General features: G+C 46.1%; 2 protein-coding genes across 2 annotated transcripts in view; one reads left to right on the plus strand and one right to left on the minus strand.

Moving 5' to 3' along the window:
- dzip1 (DAZ interacting zinc finger protein 1) overlaps positions 1-19,680 on the plus strand; it is a 35,795-nt gene that overhangs the window by 1,515 nt on the left and 14,600 nt on the right. The gene's annotated exons all lie outside the window — the stretch shown is intronic.
- On the minus strand, positions 1,428-15,925 carry LOC118305229 (heparan-sulfate 6-O-sulfotransferase 3-B-like). Its single transcript, XM_035629721.2, has 2 exons — positions 15,077-15,925; positions 1,428-2,857 (listed from the first exon to the last, which is right to left on the minus strand). The coding sequence occupies exons 1-2, from the start codon at positions 15,619-15,621 to the stop codon at positions 2,089-2,091; spliced, it is 1,314 nt and encodes a 437-aa protein (XP_035485614.1). The 5' UTR covers positions 15,622-15,925; the 3' UTR covers positions 1,428-2,088.

The raw sequence follows: 19,680 nt of genomic DNA on the forward strand, positions 1-19,680 counted from the left end.
AAACGTCGTATAATCCTTTGCACCCAACCCCGTCTCATTTTCCTCGTCCCGGTTGCAGCAGTTTCTCGCTTTCGGAATTAATCATGTCACACGTTTGTGTTTTCTTTGTATTTTCCCTGAGTTCAAATTTAGACAGGACAGCAGTTGTCGCTCCCACAGTGTGATCAAATGAATATACAGCCTCACATCTCCCACAGCTGCTGATCTGTGAAAGACTCTTGAGGTCGCATCGAAGCACTTAGCTGAGTTCTCTGTGCAGATGCATTTTTCCTTCCCCGTGAGCAAATCGACACATTTCGGCACCTTGAAAGCCCACATACTGCCGTCTGTATCGCTGCACAGCGGACAGCTGAGAGTTCCGGAGGTGATGCTGGAACGAACAAAATGTTTCACTGCCGAGGGGGTTTTCATATTGGATTCTCGTCTTTTTTTTTTTTTGATGCTGTTAGTTTCAGTTTCACATTGTAGTTTGGGAAGTAAAGACATACATATGATGTTTCGTCATCACCTTCTGTACATGGTCTTTTGGTTGGTTTGTAGACGGTCGTGTCTGACGTTGGGCAGACGAGAGGATGAATGAACCGGTTCATTTCATGAATTTTTCTTCTTGTGTTATTTTAATGCTGTCTCAACTTCCTGCAATTGGTCCGAAGTCCGTAGTACGGATAACAACATTTTGTTAATGTTTTCACATTGCAAACGAACCGAACCACGGTTCAGTTTGATCTGGACCCAGACCTCCTCTTTTGGTCGGACTAGATTTTGGTCCTTTAAAACCTGTTATTTTGGCTCGGACACAACTGGAAAGTCAGCATAGCCTTTCCCTGGTTCATGTCTGAGATTAGGCTGACGTCATTAAAAAACTGTATGAATGTTATAAGATGGAATTGGTTATATTTGACGTGTCCGTGTCGACCGGAAAGTAAAATCCAGCATCATTATCATGCTGTGTAAGTAGAATAGAGACTGATCCTGAAAGGCTATTTTAGTCCATTTCCTCTTCTGCCCCCTGATCTCGTGGAGTGGCCGCAAATTGCAAATTACTGGAACAGTTCTTTGAAAAAAGGACGTTAATGTTAAGCAATGTCTCTGGAAGCTGATGGCTTTTCTACTGAAGTGCACATGGAAGGGTCGGTCGCGCTGCGTACTCGCTTGTATGTTTGTCAGGTTATGGAAGAGAAAAAAATGGGCTTCAGTGAGCCGCTGTGTCACTTCTATTTTCTGCTGCATCCGGAGTCACGGTCAATTGAACTTTAAATGATCAATCTGTGAGCGAAGAGCCTGTGATCAATGTCCTAATGGTGGAAATACCAATGTTCCATGATCTGTGTGATGTCAGAGAGCTGAAACCGCCGCTGACGGCCACTCGGTCTCTGTCCGCGTGTCTGTAGGTGCGTGGTGGTGGAAGAAGTCGTCACACCGACATGAAGATTTCAGATTTTTATGGTGAGAACATGCTGTGGGGAAAAAAAGGGAGCAAAGCCAGAACATGTGCACGTACAATTGCGAACCAAAGAGTCCATCAGGGACAGATTCTTTACATCACTGGATGCTGCAGGCTTTTATTGAACACATTTCCTGTGAGAAGTTGTCTTGACTGTTTCCGCAGCTTCAGTCAAGTCAGAAAGAAAAACAACATACTGACAACTTTGTGCTTTGAGTTTCTCACGAAGGCCAAACACAACAGAGCAACTACAAGATTCCACTGCTCGACTCACAAACATGACACAGAGGATCCTTCGCCATTTTCAAATAAAATACTATAATGTCCCCGTTTTTTCCTGTAGCGAAATTGAGGAAACATTTTTTACAGCTTTGAAAACATTCAAAGCTCTTGCTAATAGATAAATACATAAATAAATACATTTCACAACTGCAGTGCCAATTAGCAATAACAAAAAAAGAAACAAATACAAAATGTTTGTTGCCATGACAAATACATCCATCATAAATATTAAGACATCATTCGGCAGTCGGATGACGCGTATGAGGCTGAGAGCAGGAGGTTTTGGCAGATTCACAGCGGTGGCGAGACGGAGGGAGCTGGACGGAGGAGAGTGAAGCACGATGAGTCAGACGTGGTTGTCCTCACCACTGCACCACCTGGCTGCTGTAATCCTCGGTAGTGGCGACGTTCTCAAACACCTTCACCACCTCCTCTTCGTCCTCGTCTTCCTCCTCTCCTCCTCCTCCTCCTCCTAGTCTCCACAGCTCGGCCAGATAGGTCCTGTGCAGCTGCTGCCTGTGCTGCCTCTCCCGCCGCCTCCTCAGCCGCTCCTCCTGGTGCTGCCTCTGCCGGTTGTACTGGTAGCGGCGCAGGAACAGCTCCTTGGCGTACTCGTACAGCTCCATGTCGAGGGCGTTCAGCCCCTCGATGCGCCACCGCACCTTCTCGCTGATTCCCACGCTGGCGGCGCGCGTGCTGTTGATCTGCGTGAAGGCCCGGATGAAGCGCAGGCCAAACGTCCGCTCGAACAGGTACTGCGTCTTGCGCTGGAACTCCGTCAGGCCGTAGAACGCCATGTTGCGCAGGTTGGCCTTGGCGCTGGCGAGCAGCATGTGGCCGCGCTCCAGCTCGCTCATGGAGGACATGTTGTAGCAGCCCACCAGGTTGAGGTCGGCCAGCATGCGGACCTGCCGGTTGTTTGCGAGGTTGGACGGGCAGTTCATGAAGTCGGCCAGGGGCACGCCCGTCCAGTCTTCACCGCTGTAGCAGGCGGGCAGCTCCTCCTGGGTGGGCGGGCGGCCGTCACACATGTGGAGGGCGGTCTTCCAGGTGGCCCCGCGCTGCACATGCTTCCACTCGCTGAGGTAGCGGGACACTGGGTCACGGAGCATCGTGATGTAGTAGAAGTTCCTGCAGAGACAAATACAGAGATGCATAAGATGAGGCGTCCACAGTGGAAGGAATTCTCAATTGATACCTCGGGAACCTCACGTCTGAACTCTGAACACATACGGGAGACGAGACGTTCTGTCACAGTGTAGATGATGTTTTGGAGTCCGCCATTCTCTTTTAAAACATCCTCCTGTGTTTCGTTTCCATCGAACGTGTTAAAGGTTAAAACAAACTGTCTGGGAAAACGCCACGAGCCGCCGCTGCAGCAGCAGGTGGAGACTATGCATCAACTTTCTCATATCCTGCTGCAGTTAAAAGCCTGAAAGAAATATCACAGCGCTGGAAGTATATCAGGTGCAGTGATGGTGTGATTAGGGTTTAAATGGAAAAACACCATCGAGTGCTTCTGTGGGTGTTAGAGTGTAATGACACGGAAAGCAATGCAAACCAGGAGTGTGTAGCATTTAATATCCTGCTGATGTGAAATTATTTTTGTTTTTGTCACACCAATTTGCACCTGTCTACCTCTGGTAATAAGTTGGTCTGGTTTTCTTTTTCATCTCCAGCGCCTTTGGTGTTTCTGGATCGTTCTGATCTGCCTCCAGCGGCGCTTCACAAATTGCTGTAACCCGGCAGCGAGGAAACCTTTCAGCTAACAAACTGCTCTCTGCCTTTATCTATTGAATTCAGTGGTGACCGGCCGCACGGCGAGGTGACTGGAGGAGAAGAGGGAGGCGGCGGCGCCGGCGGCAGAAGAATTTCAGCCATTTTCAAAACAGTTTTTCTAAAAGGGATATTGAAAAGGTTCATCTTGTGTGCACAGATCACCGTGACCTTACGGTGTCAGACAGAACAAATGTGAAAGCCCACATGAAAAGCCAAACAGCTTATTTTTCCTCTTTACTTCTTTACTTTCCGTGAGCTTTCAGTTAACGGCTAAATACAGAATTCAGATTCAAGGACGTTGTTACAGCGAATCTTCTCTTTTAAACTGTATTTTGTGAATGCGCAGCTTTCAATACGTCTATCATCCTGCCAGACTGCATTTAACAAACAGACGTATTTTGAACAAACTTGGTGGTAACATAAGTTGGTAGAGACTTGGTGGGCCTGACTGCGACAGACGGTCAATGTGATGAGAGCGCTGCACAAGCTCTACAAGGAAGCAACGGTTCAAAACACTCATTATGTTGTGTAAAACCCTTAGTATCAAATGTAGTATATATAGTGTATCATAGCTTATATTCATGGCACGCACAGGGTGTATGCGTTTCATTTTTAACCTTTATCCATATCAGACCACCTTTCTGGGGGGAGCTGCCGTTCTCCCCAGTCTCCAGTTTGAATTCTTGACCTTTAGCCATGTGGTGTTTCAGCCTCTGTGTCTTATTGTTCCTGTCTGTTTTGTTAATGATCAGACTTTTTATCCAGCCTGCTGCAAAACATTTTATTTTCCAGTAAAATATACTTTTATCTTAAACATTTCCTCCACAATCCATTTTTTTTTTACGCTTTTTAGCTCCTGGATATTTACAAAATCATTTCTAGAATTGAAATGATTTGTCTCATTCTGCTGGAAAAATGTTGAACAGTTTTGTTTATATATATCCAGCTATTTGTCGCCCCGTGACACTAAAACGCGGCTGATTCGTGAAAAAATGCATTGATCTCCATTAGTTGAGTCAATTTCCAGCATCTGTTTCAGGATCACCGGCTAACTGAGGAATGTGATTAATTGAGGGAGAAGCTGGGTCGGCGAGGAAAGCGTGCGCCGACCAAACGGCCTTTAAAAGGTCCGCAATCTGGCAATCATGGCCCCGACAGCAGATATCAATCCGCCGTGATTTATGCTTAAGTGAGTGGCACGATGATATCACGGCAGACAGACACACCACCCAGAGATAATGGCCCTGCACAGTGGAAGATAAGTGAATTACGCTGCCATCTTCGCCGGCTCTAACGCACGGCGCTGGACGGATGGACGCTCACGAGCGCCTCACAGAGCAGCCCTTTGTTGTACTTCCTGGAAAACGGCTCCTCCTCCTCCTCCTCCTCATGTGCAGATCGCCTGTGCTGCTGAACACGAGACAGACCGATCGATAAGTGTCCATGCAAACTCCACCTCTCATTGACGAGCAGCAGCAAATGTCAGAACTCATCCTCTCGCTCGTGTCAGGGACAGAGGCGGGGTCGAATGATGAAGGTCAAGATAAATCACTCATTGGATGAATTGCTGAGGATTTTTCTTTTGTCAGATTGGCGTTTCCCCAAAACCCCGTCAGCTGTGACTGCAGCCGTCATCGTTAGGCTGAAGTAGGAAATGAAATGCACCTTGTGGGTGGCGTTACGTCCAGGATGCTGCAATGATGCTCATCCCATTAAAAAAGTCGAATTTCCCCCCAAAAAAAGACTTCTGTCAACATTGTGAGTGCACGTGTCTAAATCCAACTTTTTCAAATCAGTTTGCAGCTTCGGACATTTGATGGACTTTGCCTTTCACATATGACGAAGTCAGACGCCTTCACACGAAAGGACGTTTTCCAGAACATTCTATAGCATCTGTGTCGAGCAGCAGGAGGCCGGACATGATGATAACAACACGTCCCCTCGCTCGCTCGGAACTTACCGGAGACTTTCCCGCTGTTTTCACACGAGCTCACTCTGACATTTGACATGGAATTTTACTTTGTGGGCTCGCTGGCAGAGAAAAGTCCTAGAAAATGTTCTGGAGAAACATTTCATTGTCACGTACAGCCGTTCCGGGAAGATTCAGGAAAATGTCCGGACTTCAGTGTAGCGAAGGGGATTTTGAAAATGGCAACAGGCCAGGAATCCTGGCTCATAGTCCTGTGAGTCAGACTGCTCTGAGGTAGAAGGTAACCAGAGCAATCATTATCGTGTGATTAGGACCTACAGTCCGTATTGATTTTTTTCCTTGCAGCACAAATTGGTGAAGCCATTGAAACCGAGAAATTAAAAGAAGAAGGCACGGAGCTCAGATCCTTTGCCTCTCCGCTGGGTTGATGAGGCGCTCGACTCTCCGCTGTCACCCGCCTCGGTTTATTCCACGCCAGCGCCTCAGCTCTTTGCTCGTGCGGCTAAATGGCTTTCAGGTCTTTCAGGCCTGATGAGGACAAAGTGGGAACGTTTTCCTCACTCTCGTATATATATATACCTGATCGATCGAGCCCATATCTCATGTTCCCGGGCGCTCGAGTGAATATACACGAGCTGAAACCATCTGTGTCAACACACAACCATCAGGTGAGTGTGTGTGATGGTGCAAGGTTGTTCCTAAAGCCAGAACAATCGGAGGCCTTGTTCATGCCCTCCTCCCTGTCACTCACCTTTCCCCTGCAACTATCGACCGTCCTCTTGGCCTCATCGTCTCCCTCTCCCTCTCTGGATCACCATCAAGAAGCTACAGAGGAAACTGGCAGCGGAGGATCGATATCTGTCTTGTTAATTCACTCACTAGCATCAAGGACATTGTCAGGCTCACGGTAAAAGCCTCGATGGAAACTATTTGTGCCGCCGAAGCAGCTTGTACGCAAAGTGTCTGGATCGACAACATCTTGTTTTATCTTTTTGAGGAATGAAAGTGCGTTGTGTTGCTTTTAGCCGCTTTTGTCTGAAAAGCAGTTTCACGTGGTTTTAATGTAAGTGCTGTCACTTCCCGAGCCATGTCCATCAGCCAAGTTGCAAAAGAGAGGCAACCTCCGAAACGAGCACAGGACTGCACATGGGTTTCACACCAGAGTCAGGGTGTTGATAACTGGCTTGGTTGGAGCAAATCCATTATAAAGGTGTTTTCTGTGCCCCTGGGATCCCTGAGCCACCGGCTCCGAGAGGGAATTACTGTCCAACACGCTGCCAGTTCGTCAACTTCATCTCCCAAAAATCTCTTGTAGAGGAAGAACTGAAAAGGTGTGCTTATAATGATCTAATGTAATGTGAGATGATTCACTAGTTTCTAATGCAAATACAAAAATGTTATTTAATATTAGAATTTCAACCTAAAATTCAAAGTAAAAACATCACGGCTTTGGAGAAAAACTGCCGATCTGACGCCAATATGGCTCCGAGCTTGAGCATTTGTTGGCGAGTGAAAACTCGTGTGGCTCCATCACATCGGTCTCTGGACCAGGAGGTGGAGCAGGATCCATTTCCACTCCACTGATTCTCGCTCTTGTACTAATTTAATCTTTGGCTGACAATTACAGGCCAAATGATGCCAGTCTCCATCTGTGCGCAGTGCGTCTCCCGATCCAGTCCGATCTCCAATCTAAGGTTCACACAAACATAACCCAGTTGTGAGGAATATCAGCAGCTAACGCCAGTACAGATGCACAGATTAAGAGGAAGAGAGTGAGCAAAGAGACTGGTGCCGCGCACACGGTCGCAGATATCAGATGCTATTTCGGGCAAATAAAGGAAAAGCCCTAGGGAAGCTGGTGTGGAGACGAGGGAACCGAGATCGCTTCCAGAAAGATGACGCGTCCAGACAAGCGAGGGTGTGAAGCTGTGGTTCTTACTGGAAACTGGGTGACAGGACTTTTCAGGGCTTCGAAACAAAGTGAGGCATCGTCTTCTTGCATATAAAATCTCCCTCCGGAGACGGAATCATCCATCTGTGTTTATTAAAACTTGGCTGCATTTCATGTGGACACATTCTCCTCCGAGTTCCTCGAGTTCATTTGGTTTTCAAACGACGCCCACGGTGAAGCGGAGCGGCGAGGAAACTCCGCGCACACACCAACCTGGCGTGTGCAGCTTTAGTAGCTTTAGCGTCTTAGCCTTAACCTTGCTTGACATCTTAATCTTTTGCAGCTTTGTGAAGTGTCCTCTAGGCCCATGCAGATATGGAAAAGGATAAATGGGCGACTGTGAAGGTCGCATCAACCCATCCTCACTCCTGAGGAGTGTCTGAAAGGAGACCCACGTTTGAGCAACATGTGAAAGCTGCTGCGGCCGATATGTTTTCTTACACTGTTTTGACATTGAGCCTTTGAAAGACCGAAGTTATTTACAGCTTCCCTCCTTCCTCCTCTGTAAAGTCACAAAAAATGTGATTTTAATTCAACTGTGGGCTTTATGATTTAATGATATCAGACCTGCTGGGCCTATGAATATGAGAGAGTCTCAGGTCCATACTGAAGGGGAAAAGAACACGTTTTTGAAAACAAAATGGTAATATTATGAGAATACATTTATAATTTGAGAATAATATGAGAATAAAGTAAAAATGTACCAATAGAAAAGTCATAATATTACAAGAATGAAGTTGTTATTTACGTAAAGTTGTGAAATTATCAGTGAAATGGAGAAGAGTCATAATATTTTTGTGAATATATTCATACATTAATTAGAAAACCCTCATATTACAAGAATAAAGTTGTAATTTAATGAGGAAAAAGGTCATAATATTATGAGAATATGGTCTCCAGGCTGATCTTCTGCTACAGAATTAGACTTGAGGTATTAGCGCACATTGATCCGTCTAACTTGTACTTCCTGTCTGTGAATACAGGAAGTCTCAGTTAAGAAAAGGAATCTTGAATCCAGTCCACAGGTTTTCGTATAAATCTGTCCTTCTGGATTAATCTGCCTCTTCCTCCACCCTTGTGTAATACAACCTGTCTTCGACTGCCCCTAATCCCTCAGGACTGTGGAGATTACAGAGATCCTCTGAATATCTCACATTTCTCACAAGAATACGAGACGTTACTCACTGTCATGACTCGAGTGACCTTGTTTATTCCATCCGATATTCCACAGTAAAAACACATCTCCAACATCATATCTGCCCCAAAATAAAACGTATTGTTAAGGGTTTATTCCCCTCAAGTCACCAATTCAAAGATAATTTCACATTCTTAAAACTATGGGAAACGTTCTTAAAATTACAAGATATCGCATCATAATTTTGATTTAGCATCTCATAAATATGTCAGTACAAATTACAAATAAAGAATCTTTTTCTTTCTGACAACGTGAATGATAAAAATAATACTTGTGTAAAATCAATATTTCAAAAAGCACCTTCATGCTTTCCTTCCTCCACAGGGAGTTCAGAGGTCATTTGTTGGACCTAATTGCTAATATTATTATCCCCATTCCACTCTAAGGCGAGCGATCAAGATCACATTAGCCACAATACTGCCACAGCAGACTGTGGCATAAATGATATGCCAAGTCATGCATAAGGTGATATTTTTAATTTTAGTCGCACGTCATCAACAGGCTGGAGAAGATATAATGTGCCATGAGTGTGAAGTACTGCAGCGCATACCTTCCAGTGAGCGCACGGCGTCCATCGACGCCTCATTAGCAAACATGCAGTGTCACATCCTCGGCCTCCTCCGCAGAGGTAAACCACGGGTCGAGCAAAGATAAGAAATATTGACAAATAGTCTAAAACTATATGCCACTTGAGATTTTGTATGTTTTATCAGCCTACAGCATATCACAACATCGGGCTGCGAGTGCAGGCGCTCCCTGAGGACCCGCACATTCGCCCTCTGCTAAAAATAAAACCCTGGTGTCAGGTACTGTACACACACTGTTCCACCCACAAGAAGTGACGAATCAGAACCGGAGTCAAATACAAACCGGCTCCTGAAGCACAGACGTGCAGAGAATCCAACTCAGCAACTTTACATCTTCGTCCTCTTGTTGTTGTCGGCTACAGGTGACAGTTATGGGATTCGCTAAATGTTACTGTTATTATCTGTTAAATGCAAATATTAACCTAAACTTCATGAACGTTAAATAAAAATTAACAAACTAGCCATACAAGAGTCAGCAAAAAGTGTATTAAAGTGAGCAAGTGAGTTGCTGGTATTCAGGAGTAAAAATTTCCAATACCAATATATTTCAAGAAAATTGGCAGTGTTTCTAAGATGTAGTTATGAAACGCAAATGAAAAAGAAAAATAATTGAGGCTTGATATTTTACAGTTTAACCCTAGTCTTTATTATAATTAACCTTAATATTTGGAACTTAAATTAAGAAAATATAAATACATTTTTTAAAGTAAATTTTTGTTAACGTTTACTTAAATGTTCATCTTTTCTACATTGTTATTCTGTAAAATAAAAGTTTTCAAATAGGCTCTTATCAGCCGATATATTCTTTTTTTTAAGAATTGTCTATGATTCTGTCGACTTTCTGACAAAGAATCCTCATATATTTTACTTTTTTACCACAACTTTATTCTAAATAACCAAAAATATATACAACCAAATATATATAATATATATATTTAAAATAAAAAATACTTTTTCTACATAGGATGTCAACATCATTTCTGGATTGTTATTCTGTGAAATAAGAGTTTTCATTCGACTCTTATTGACTGATATTATTGGTTGAGTTATGTCGGTCAAACTCCTGCATTTCAGAAGTTCAACTTTTCCTCGCTGGGAGAAAGATTGTGCAATTTCCTTCCTGGGAGCAGTTCCTTCGATTTCTAAGGTCACACTTTTTGACAATCAGCGTTCTTGTCACATGGAGTTTTAACAACATTGTGTGTCTGTCAGCAGCTCGGAGAAACTCGATGTGTAAGTTCGGAGACTGACATTACAGTCACAAGCGACGGAGGCAGTGTGACGTCTGAAGCATTTAGAAATACACTCTGCTTCAAAAGGAACACATTTTTCTTGATACATCCCTGTCTGAAATCTCTGCATATGTCTCTCTTAATCCGAGGATTTAAAGTGACTCACTGTAACTGCAAAGGAAGATTAATGTAAATAACTTGCAGACAGACACTTCCTTCCTCGTGTCGTCTTGCTATGTATTTCTGGAGGAAACAGATAATCAAATATCTGATCAAATCTTTTTCATCACCTGTTTTACTACTACACCTGATCAACCTCCCGGCATATTTTTGCATATGTTCAGGCCAAATTAATATCTTGAACCACTTTAACCGTGTCCAGACTGAAGTGGTCTTATTGGCCCGTGGTTTGGCCCGACCTGCATTCTTTGACCTAATCTGAAATAATGAGGATGGTAATAAGGTTTACACTCTCCGACTGCACAGTGTGAGATCAGCTGCCAAGGACGAACAGCGCAGCCCGGCAATTGGAGAGGGTTTGACGTCCGGCCTTACAGCAATTTTGTTGCCCACTGTGATGTGAATGCTGTCGCCTCACGCTGCGAGCAAAGCCCCGCAGGAGCCTCCGACCAGCGGTGCGCCAATCAAAAACGACTTGAACCAGCCACTCGTTGGCCTGCGTCTGGAGGGAAAGTGTCAGCAACGAGGAGGGCGGACGGATAAATGCAGGTTGAATTTATGTGCTGCTCATCTTAAGTCCCTCGTTATGAACAAAACGACAAGTGGTGACCAAGGAGATGATTAGTAATCGCTCATGTTACATTACAACAAAGAGAGAACATCATTTTTAATATGAAACATATCCTCCTCTCACATTGCCACTAAAACCTGTTTTTTAAATATCATCTTCTTTGTGTATTTGCAGGTGTTAGTAGTTTTTCGAGGTGATTACAACGTGACTATAAATTCTTTCCAAGCGGACAGATGATGCTTCTGTCTTCAGAGATGTGCAGCAGGATGTCGGCCGCCCTAATGTGCAAAATATTGATCAGGTCGTTATCTTGAAGGAGGACAGATGTTTTCACCAAGGCCTGAACGATATGGATATATACTTTTTATTTAGTTTATAATAAAGTTAATGGTAAAACGTTTCTTGTCACAAGCATTTGATAGGGACATTTTAAGTTAATCATCAGTCATCATCAGTTAATGAAATATTTTACTCCCCTTTATCGGCATCAACGCCCAAAAATCCATATCGGTCGAACTTTAAAATGAACACCCATGAATTGAGACACCCAAAAAAATAGCTCATGATAAACATGGTGCATGATATTCTTGAGCTAAGAAAAACAGAATAATCGTTGATCAGTTGCAAAATTATCAAATAATTGAATTGAAACTTTTACTCACTATAATCGAATCGCCCCCCAAAAATCCATATGGGTCCGGCCCTAGTACGTTTAGATTGAAATGTGACGAGGTTCCCCTACTGGCTGGTAGATGAATGTAGTGCATATATTTCTCTGTGAAATGTTAGAAAGTTGCAGAAAATGCTAATTAGTCAAGAGAAGAACCTCAAGGAGTGCCTCAGAGCTGCCTCTAAGAGGGGTGTTTTTTAAGAAATGTTATATCCTGTACTGGAGCGTTAAATAAACCAGTGTAGAGTCTTGAGGGCAGGGATGAGACGAACTACGTCACACCCTGCGGATGGAGCCTAAAGGTAATTGCGGGGGCGTCGTCCATTCCCATGACGTTTCCTCCCGGACTGCGCTCCCGTTGCTATATGTGACTTGTATAAGACGAGTCATCCCGCAGACTGATGAAAGACCTTCGACCATTATGTCTCGACTCCAGGTACCAAGTAGAATGCAACTCGAATGCATTTCTCTGAAGGAGCTTAAATGGGAGATCAGCGCAGCATCGAATATTGTATTAAGCTGAGCAGTAACATAACTTAGTAACACAGTGACCTGCACAAACTCCGTCCCTGCTCCCTCTGCTGCCATCGCCATGTGCGTCACCGTCCGTCACGATGGGGCCACGGCTCCGAGTGGCAAGAGCCTTTCAGGTCGGATAAAACTGCAGCGTGAGAGCTTGTGGCAACAGGATAAGCTCTGTGTAGTCTTTATGCAGCAGCTTTTGTCTAAAAAACCGAAGGGGGGCTCCGCTTAATTGTCGGTCGATTTCCAGGACGGACAGAAAATCAACGAGGCCTTTATCCTCGGGAAGTGGGAACTTAGTGTGACAGATTTGCGGCTGCCGAACGAGCCGTGACTCACAACTCGTTGCGACAAACTCATAGGTACAGAATGAGTTATGACTCATGGGGCATTTGGCTCCAATTCCAGACATTTCGTCTAAAACATAACGTATATATAAACCCTGCAGCTCATCATATGATTAGACTTAACTCTCAGAAATGTGTAACATACAGATTTGTCCTTGAGCAAGACCCTGAGTCCCTACAGGCCGCTCAGGAGCGTGGACGACCTCGACCTCCACGCGGGAGACAAAGGCATATCGCTGCACGGATCAATAAAGTATCAGATTATCAGTGAGTAGTTTTCTAGATCGCTCGCTACAGTATCGTATTAGAACAGATTTGTCTGCTGGTGCGGTGAGCCACAGACGAATCCTTCTCGGTAAACACCGACGGGAGTTTCTACAGCTCTCATTAGCTCAGGCTGGAGACACGACTCTTGGTGCAGAGCCCAGATTTGGTCTGAACGCAGCAAAGTGCCAAAGTAAATGAGCGCTGATTTCTCACTAACTATTATATTGAGTTGACAAGTGTTGACTGGAGTGTTGTTGATTCAGTCAGAGTGCCGGCGCGGCTCCGAGGCGCCTCTTCAAAACTATTAAAAAGCGTTAAATTAAGTCTGATGGCTGCCACGGTGCGACGCAAATGGACTGGAAGGATTCCTGAAGGCGCTCCCGGTCCTCGTCGACCCCCCTCCTCCTTCAACGCTCGTCGACACCCCTCCTCCTTCAACGCTCGTCGACCCCCCCTCCTCCTTCAACGCTCGTCGACCCCCCTCCTCCTTCAACGCTCGTCGACCCCCCTCCTCCTTCAACGCTCGTCGACCCCCCTCCTCCTTCAACGCTCGTCGACCCCCCTCCTCCTTCAACGCTCGTCGACCCCCCCCCCCCTCCTCCTTCAACGCTCGTCGACCCCCCTCCTCCTTCAACGCTCGTCGACCCCCCCCCCCCCCCCCTCCTCCTCCAACGCTCTCCGTAACATATGGAGATTTGCCCTCTGAACCGACCGCGAGGCAAATTGGCTTCAGCGTGCGGGCGGCGCACCTGAGAGGACCCTGCCCTTCTTAAGTGATTTACTCACTTAAGCTCAGCTCTGCCGGTTCTGTAATTACAGGAAATTGAAACAGACCTTCAGATGAGGAATCGGCCCGTCTGCTGGCTGCTTCGACTGCTGGTGTCGACATGCCAGGTGGCGAGCGCGTTAACGCCACGGCTTTAACACCCTCTGCGTTACATGCCATCAAGAAGTCACATGGCGAAGGGCAGGCCAGGGGGAAACGCTCCCACAACCCACACGGCACGGAGAAGATTCTTTGTTAGAAATATATTACCTAGTTAAATGTAACCATGGCGTCGTTATTATATAAGAAGGGAAACCGACATGTTTGCAGTTAGAAGGAAATTGGAATCAGAGCAGTTTACAGGCTCAATGGTGCTTACAAGGAAAAGTTAAGTGAACTCAAGTCTACCAGTAAAACAAAGACAAGATCTTCCCGTTACTATCGTAATGATCATAAATCGAAGATTCCTTTCAGCTTGAATACGGGGAAGCTCACGTTCTGGAACTTTATATTGAAGTTGTTAACTCCAGGTAGGAAACAGAAAGTCTGAATCTGTTCTGGGTGCTATCGATGACCTTCACATGGTCCACGCCATCCAACATCGTCGTCATCACGCACACGGGTCACGTGGTGTCAACAGGAAGCACATCGTCTCCTCTGCAGTCGGTTGCAGGGATTTTCTTTTCTTGGAGGTGGAACTGTCCCTGACAGTAACCCCAGTAGTCCGTCAGGGCCTCCAATCAGGAAGAGAACGGGAGCGACTGCGTCATCAATTCCAGACATCTACGTTTTTTGCCCGTCCAATACTGCAACGCTGACCGAACCAAGTTTTGGAACTAAATCGGGGTCGGTGGCGTTTCCAAACTTCTTCTCGCCGTTTTGTCATTTTAAAACGAAAAGTAGTAGTGCGGATGAAGCCAGAGACATGAGTCGTGAACAAACATGATGTGCATCACCCTCTAAGAGAGTAAACACTTCTCAACGAGAAGAAACTGACAAATGTCCGAGCTTGTCTCCTCAAATTGCTTTTTTTCTTTTAGTGCGAGCAACATTCCTACACAGGAAGGTATTTGATTTGTACTGAAAATCTGCAATAAGCAGCCAATGATTTTGACTTTTTTGCTCCATAAATTTCTTACAATCTGCTTGTTAATTGAATTTCTAATTAGCATATTCATGGAGCTTCTCATTAATTCAGGAGCAGGTGACAGAGAGAATTAGAATATGTGCGAATAAGTGAGTGAGTTTAATGACTAAGTTAATATTCTGCTGAGTGAGTTGAGCAAATTCTAGCTTGACTTTCGACAGTGCACAAGTGGATGACTAACTGATTGATGGAGAGGGACACCTCACCTCCTTCTCCTCTGGGAACTCTTCTTGTCCCTCTTGTTCATCACGCCGGGCACGCAGCTCGACAGCTCGGTCCAGTCCGCGTGCAGCCCGCAGCTCCAGCCGGTGGAGAACCGGGAGAAGAGCCACGACTCGGCCCGGCCGGGCCGGTGGCAGGTGCACTTCCTCTGGCCGGGCAGGCAGTCGCACGGCTGCTCCAGCTGGATGTTCTTCACCAGGTGGCGGCCGAACGTGGTGCCGCCGGTCTTCTGGATGTGCAGGAACACCATCACGTCGTCCCCGCGGATGTCGAAGTGGACGCGTCGGTCCAGGTCGCGCTCCGTGAAGTTGAACCTGGCGCCGAGCCGGGACGGCAGCGGGTCCTCGTCCGCGTCCGGCTCCGCGTAAAGCAGCTCGTACCCGGACGCGTGCCGCTGCACGAGCCCCCTGTCGTCGCCGGCGAAGTAGCAGGTGTTGCTGTCCGCCGGACACACGTACTGGTACCCGATCATCAGGAAGAGCACCGCCGCGATGGGGATGAAGATGAGTCTGCTGAACTTCTCCTCCATGGTGGAAAAGGGAAACTGTAAATCACCAAGTGGACTCGAGCGGTACCGAGACGTCCGGGTCCTTGTCCGCTGCCCCGCGTCTCATCCTGCGCTGCCCCGCTCCAGGTGCGCGGAGCTGCGGTCCTCGCCCCGGCCTCGGACTCTCTTTGTAAACTTGACACCTGCAGTTATTCCTCTGGAGGATTACGGCATCTTCTCCTTCTGCCACTGGGCACATCCCCGGTCCGCCTCGGCCGTCCTGTCAAACAGCCCCGCTGGTCGCTCTGAGCCCGGAGCACCGGCGAGCAGCGGGACGGAGCCGACCGCGGGACTTCCGGTGCCACGCGTTTCAAAATAAAATCCGTCAAAAATCCGCCTGGGCGCTTTGTTTTCACCCCCTGTCCGTGTGTTGGGTGGTTTGTCAACAGGATTACGCAGAAAATACGGGAAAGATGAGACGTGGGCCAAGAAAGAAGCCATGGTAATTTTGGTTCAGATCCAGGATTTATTCAATAAAAAAAATAGATATTGTTTCACTACAACAACAGGGCTGTTTTGGGATATTTTTCATCCTTTCCAGGAGATAATTCATGGATCTGGAAGATAAAAGTCTGACATATTAATGGGACTGATTTCTCTGAGCAAGTTGGTGCTGCTTGGTTGTATTCAAGGGTTTAGGTCTTGGAGGAGGTATGAGGAGACATTCCAGTATTGAATATAAATCAGTAGGGAACAGTTATTATTATTTTGTGCGCTATACCTCATAATCATGAATAGCCCAGATTCACAGATCACAATTTGCCTCATGGGGCTTAACAATCTTTACAATGTGCGTCATCCTCTGTCCTTCACCCTCGAACTAAGAAACAATCAAGATTTACAAATAAAAGTCCTAAAATTGACTCCAGGTCTATTCTGACACTAGAAAATGCAGTTTTGTGGAAGTCCGTATGTTTGGTTCAGTCATAAAACTCGACAACGTTAAGTCTGGGATCTGCAGCTACAGTCAAACTAAAAGTCGCTTATCGTTGAGTCTTAATCAGAATGTGAGAAAAGACCAACATGTAAATGTTACTAGTTCCCCTCCAAAACTAAACTTGGGCATAGAACAACTTTTTTACATAACTCAATTCCTTCCACTGGAGTTAAAAACCATCCTGTTGAACTCTAGGGCTTTTATTTTGACGACCAAGTAGCCCGACGTCCGGTTTTATTCTGGGCAGCTTGTTTCTGCCTCTGCGCCAGTCATCTGTCCCAGCAGCCTGGCCGGTGACGCAACCGCATCCCTAATCACACACACACACACACACACGCACACACACACACACACACACACACAAAATCACCAGAATTACAATATTCCTGGGAAGATAGAAAAATAGATTTCTTTTTTATTGTGTATTATTATTCATATAATACAGTGACTCATAGAGTTCCATAAAGAGATACAGGTGGTTGTATTCAACGGTTCGTCTTGCCGAGCATCAGTAGAGTGAAGATTGTGTTCATATTTTTGATGCTGTATGTGAGTTTTTTTTAAATCTGAAATCTGACGTATGCAACAGGAAGTCAAGTCAATAATCGGTATCCAGTGTGTTTTCCTTTCCCACTCCACTGGACCACGTGACGCTGCACAGTTGAATCCGCAGCACTACATGGACACTAAAGACGGTAATGGACTAAGCCTGCGCTGATCAGAAGCCTTTGTTATTTTGCCGAAGATGGCATCCATCAAAGGGTTTTAACGGCAATGTGCTGTGGAATGTTTTCTATTCCAATCCTCTTTCAGCTCTGTGACAACACACTCTGCCCCTCTGATCTCACACCCACTTAATCTGAATGGGAGTTTAGTCCGCGGCTCGGCTCTTTGTGTCGGAGAGGACTCGTCCTCGGAGGGGAGGGGGCATGAAGAGACTCTGATGTGGAAAGTGTCACGACAAGAAGTATCTCCTCCTCTAAAGGTCACAAAGAAGTGGACATTAAGGTTCGTGGCCTCGGTGACGCTAACGTCCCGTGTCAGCCTGCTCTTTACCTGCGAGGCCTCGGCTCGTGTGCGACATGATACGATCCTCGTTCCTCCTCTGCGAAAACACTGATTAAAATATGAGCGGAGTCCCGACGGGAGAGGATCTGCATCAATGTTTTGTGCGATGAAGCGAGACTTGTGTTGTACTGGCTGTGCAGCTGGGATATTTATGAGCAGCCCGACGAAACAAGCGCCAGGAAAGGTGCTGATTCAGCCGACTTCCGATAATGAACCGAAAACTCTGTACCTGGAGATCATGATGGGATTGTGATTTCTGTCCATCTGCTTTCGTTTCCAGTCCGTTTGACGCAGCCCCGGGACATTGTAGGTTGTTGATACTTGTATTGATTTAACAATGGAAGTTTTGAGAGGTTGGTTTTGTGTGTTAACTTTTTATTGTTTAAACAACGTGCAGCAGTCGTGTGCGTCGTTATAATCTGATGCTGACACTGTACTTATAAAAACATAAGCTGTCAGTTTGTAGACGTGTTCTGTGAGCTGTCACCATGGAAAACGTACAGATGGCGGTGCTGTCATGGCGACAGCTGCTCCGTCCTCCTCTCCTCTTGGTTCCGGGCGTCTCCTGTCAGTCTCCTGTCAGACTCCCGTCATGTCTCACCTGCCAACCGCTGCTGTCGCAAATCAATCGTCACCTGACTGCTCGTCACCTCATCGGTCCTCCTGTACACGACGGGTAAACTCACCTGCTGTTGTTTCTCAGGTGTCCTGTCTCATTGTCTTGACTTTCCTTCGGTCTCCGACGGTTTGACGTGTACCTCTCCACTTGTTTGCTGCCCTGATTTGCAACCTGTTGCTTATTAGACGTCTGGAATCCAGCTCCTTCCTTTGACTAATTCAATCAGGGAAAAAAATAAAAAGTAAAAAGCACTTAATTTGATCTCCTCGCTGGTACTTCAGAGGATCCTTTCACACATGGTTCTCGTCCAAAGGTCCAGGACCAAGCAAAGTATGGGTAAGGGCCCTTAGAAAGTACCTTTATGACTTTCATCTAATAATTGTTGTGCACATCTTGACCATCAATTCTCATCTGCAGAAATGTACTTTCTGGATTTCATCTTTTGGTCGTAAATCGTGTTATTGGACGCCGCGCTGCGGCTCTGGCCGTTTGCCTCGGCCGCGTGCAGAGCGAGTATCTAAAGAAGCGTGAACTCTGCACCGCAGGGATTCACCAGCAGCCCCCCGCCCACCTGCGGCGCGGTGACGGCACCATGCCGGCCTGTGCCGGGGCTCTCGCCAAAACACGTAATCAAAAAAGACACTCCCTGCACTTGGTCCCAACATTAAAAAGGGAAGCCGTTGTCCCACACTGAGCACCTTGGCAGCTCCACACAGAATCACCCAGGTTGGTCGAGGACATGGAGATACAATCTGCATTCTCCAGCAGGAAGTCGAAGCCTCGGGGACTCGGCTGACGGCGTTGAGTCCTGCTGTGGCCTCATCAGACATCCTGTCTCCACCATCAGCGATGACGGATGTTTATTGGGCCGCTTGTCACTTCCTGCAGAAGTTGATACGAGCCGCTGAATGAATGTCAGCGGGAAAATTGCTTTAATTTTTACTCATCAAGCCTCATTGTCTGTTCCCCCGATATTAAGGTCAGCTGACTCATTTAGACACCGCTGAGCAATTTCACCACGAAACATTACTGGACTGCATTTATAAAGCTCTTGTCTCTGTGCAACGACAGGCTCCATTTAGGGAACAGCGTCTCACTCAAGGACACTGGACGACCTGCAGGGAACCTTTTAGTCAGTGGACGCGCCGCCCACATGTACTGGTCTTTAGATAAGAGTCCATCTGATAACTGTTTGGTCATTATAATAAGTTGCTAAAAGTTAGTTTCTATCTGCAGTCTTATACGTGTAAACTATTACTGACTATATATATATATATATCTAAAAACACAGTGGTTAGCATTGTCTCCTCACGACCAGAAGGTTCTTGGTTTGAAACCCGGTTCCAACCAACCAACCAAACTTCTGTGTGGAGTCACGTGTTCTCTCCGGTTCTCCGGCTTCCTCCCACAGCCCTTA

This window comes from Scophthalmus maximus, chromosome 1, assembly GCF_022379125.1.
Source record: "Scophthalmus maximus strain ysfricsl-2021 chromosome 1, ASM2237912v1, whole genome shotgun sequence".
Lineage (NCBI taxonomy): Eukaryota > Metazoa > Chordata > Actinopteri > Pleuronectiformes > Scophthalmidae > Scophthalmus > Scophthalmus maximus.

What these genes read in the sequence shown, in the direction of transcription:
- LOC118305229 (XM_035629721.2), bottom strand. Translation starts at nt 15,621, where the DNA reads ATGGAGGAGAAGTTCAGCAGACTCATCTTCATCCCCATCGCGGCGGTG. An exon ending in AGTTCCCAGAGGAGAAGGAG is followed by an intron (nt 2,858 to 15,076) that starts GTGAGGTGTCCC and finishes TTGTCTCTGCAG; the next exon opens with GAACTTCTACTACATCACGA.